This window comes from Echinops telfairi, unplaced genomic scaffold (genome assembly GCF_000313985.2).
Source record: "Echinops telfairi isolate 266 unplaced genomic scaffold, ASM31398v2 ScPeMD7_7439;HRSCAF=8477, whole genome shotgun sequence".
Lineage (NCBI taxonomy): Eukaryota > Metazoa > Chordata > Mammalia > Afrosoricida > Tenrecidae > Echinops > Echinops telfairi.
In genome coordinates, this window is record NW_022111339.1 from 1,147,328 (window position 1) to 1,149,076 (window position 1,749).

A 1,749-nucleotide genomic window follows, 5' to 3' on the forward strand; every position below is an offset into this window, starting at 1 on the left:
TAAAACGAGAGGTTTTCAGCTGACTATTATCCGAAGACTACATACAGCACACAGAAGATCCTCCCTCCGGCTCCCGAATTTGCTAAGGGGCCCCACAGGGCTAACCTGCTGCGTCTTGTGGACCATATCTCTGTAGACGATGTCCAAGTTGGCGTCTGTGATCTTGACCAGCGCAGACACGACAATCTCTGCTTGCTGGGTGGTAAACCCTAATGAACACACAGAACCACCGTGCTCAGAGGAAGGGGCCGTGATGCCACAGCCGGGTGGCTGTTGTAAATCGGGGGAGGCGGGGCGCTGAATGTGGGGTTCAGGTTGTGATGTGTCTGTCGTTCTGGACAAGCCTGATACTTCGGTGTCTGTCTCTCCTGTAAAATGGGCTGACTGGGCTCTCTATAACTTGGGGCCCTGGTGGTGTAGTGTTGGGCAGCTACTCAACCGCCAGCCCCTCTGAAGCCCCGGCCTCTCCTATGGGATTGCTATGATGGCAGTGAGTCTGGTTTGGGGCACAGTGACCTTTCCCAGCTGCTAAAAACCACGATGCAGGGAATGCTTGCAGTGCCTTGTCAAGTGCAAAATGGACACACGCAGAACTCCGGTGCAACTGTTTCTGTAATGTGACAAAAGCTCTAGGGAACTTCGATGTTCTCTTCTATTTCTTTGTGGTGTCTAAATTCCCACAACGGACATGAGATACAACCATAAGCACAGTCAAAACTTCAGTGTTTTCCCAGGACACTGAGCAATGACCAGTAACCGAAGATTACCATTTTCTTCAAGTAAGCAGACTAAGGCATGGGTGTCAAAGAAGAACTTCCGCGTCCCAGATGAGGTGAAATCCCTCCTCTTGCGCTCCAGCTGCAGGGACCCAGCGGAGAGGCTGAGCTCTAGGATGGAAAGGATGGTAAGGTTCACAACAATTCTTTTTTAATATAACAGTTTTATTGGCACAGTATTTACATATCATACAACTCAATGGTCCAATTGTTTAATCACCTCGAGGAGAATTTGCAATCATTACTATATCCATTTCAGAACAATCTCCTGTCCCCTTTGAATGAGCTATGCAAACCTAGTCAGCTCTAGTGCTCCGTCCCCACTCCACCTTCATTGTTTACTCCTGAAGTCCCTTTCCCTCCCTGCCCCCACCCCTGGCCCCTGCATCCCCTCTCAACCCTGTATCGGCTTTATCATCACGGTGTGTCCACTCCTCCTGGGACACCGAACAGACAGTAAAAAACAAAATAGAAATAAGGTGACAAGGATAAAATAATAATCATATAAAGACCAGAACAAGACTAACGACTAAGAAAGAAAAGACGCCCATCAACGTTGAAAAAGCCAGGGAGAGATTTGTCATGGAACGAGTAAGAGACACTGCACGCAGAACCAATTCAGGGAGGCCATTTGGCCGAGTACCGAGTTCGATTCAGCGTATTCAAGAGCACAGAGCTCTCTGCCCGACAGAAAGGCTGTTCCAGATCGCCAGCTCTCACACTGAGGGCTTTGGTCTCTTGCAGTTACTTTTGGGTACATGTGATAGGAGGCCCCGACTCTGTGCTTCTGCATGTAGCTTTCCAGTTGTTCCAGCACCATCTGTTAAAAAGACCATGCTTTCCCCGTGAACTGTCTTGTCATACTTATTGAAAATCAATTGTCTATAAAAAAATATGAGGGTTCATCTCTGGTATTAGTTGAGCTGCTAACGTCAAGGTCAGCAGTTTGGAACCACCAGCCACTCCACAGGAG

At 48.4% G+C, this 1,749-nt stretch overlaps 1 protein-coding gene across 1 annotated transcript in view; it reads right to left on the reverse strand.

Annotated features, from left to right (window-relative positions):
• MCUR1 (mitochondrial calcium uniporter regulator 1) overlaps window positions 1–1,018 on the reverse strand; it is a 9,146-nt gene extending 8,128 nt beyond the window's left edge. Inside the window, exons 1-3 of the mRNA XM_045298681.1 lie at window positions 997–1,018; window positions 768–887; window positions 106–209 (exon numbers count right to left, since the gene is read on the reverse strand). Of these exons, the coding sequence (XP_045154616.1) occupies window positions 106–209; window positions 768–887; window positions 997–1,018 (246 nt within the window). The remainder of the gene's footprint in view (window positions 1–105; window positions 210–767; window positions 888–996) is intronic.
• Window positions 1,019–1,749: the final 731 nt, after the last annotated feature.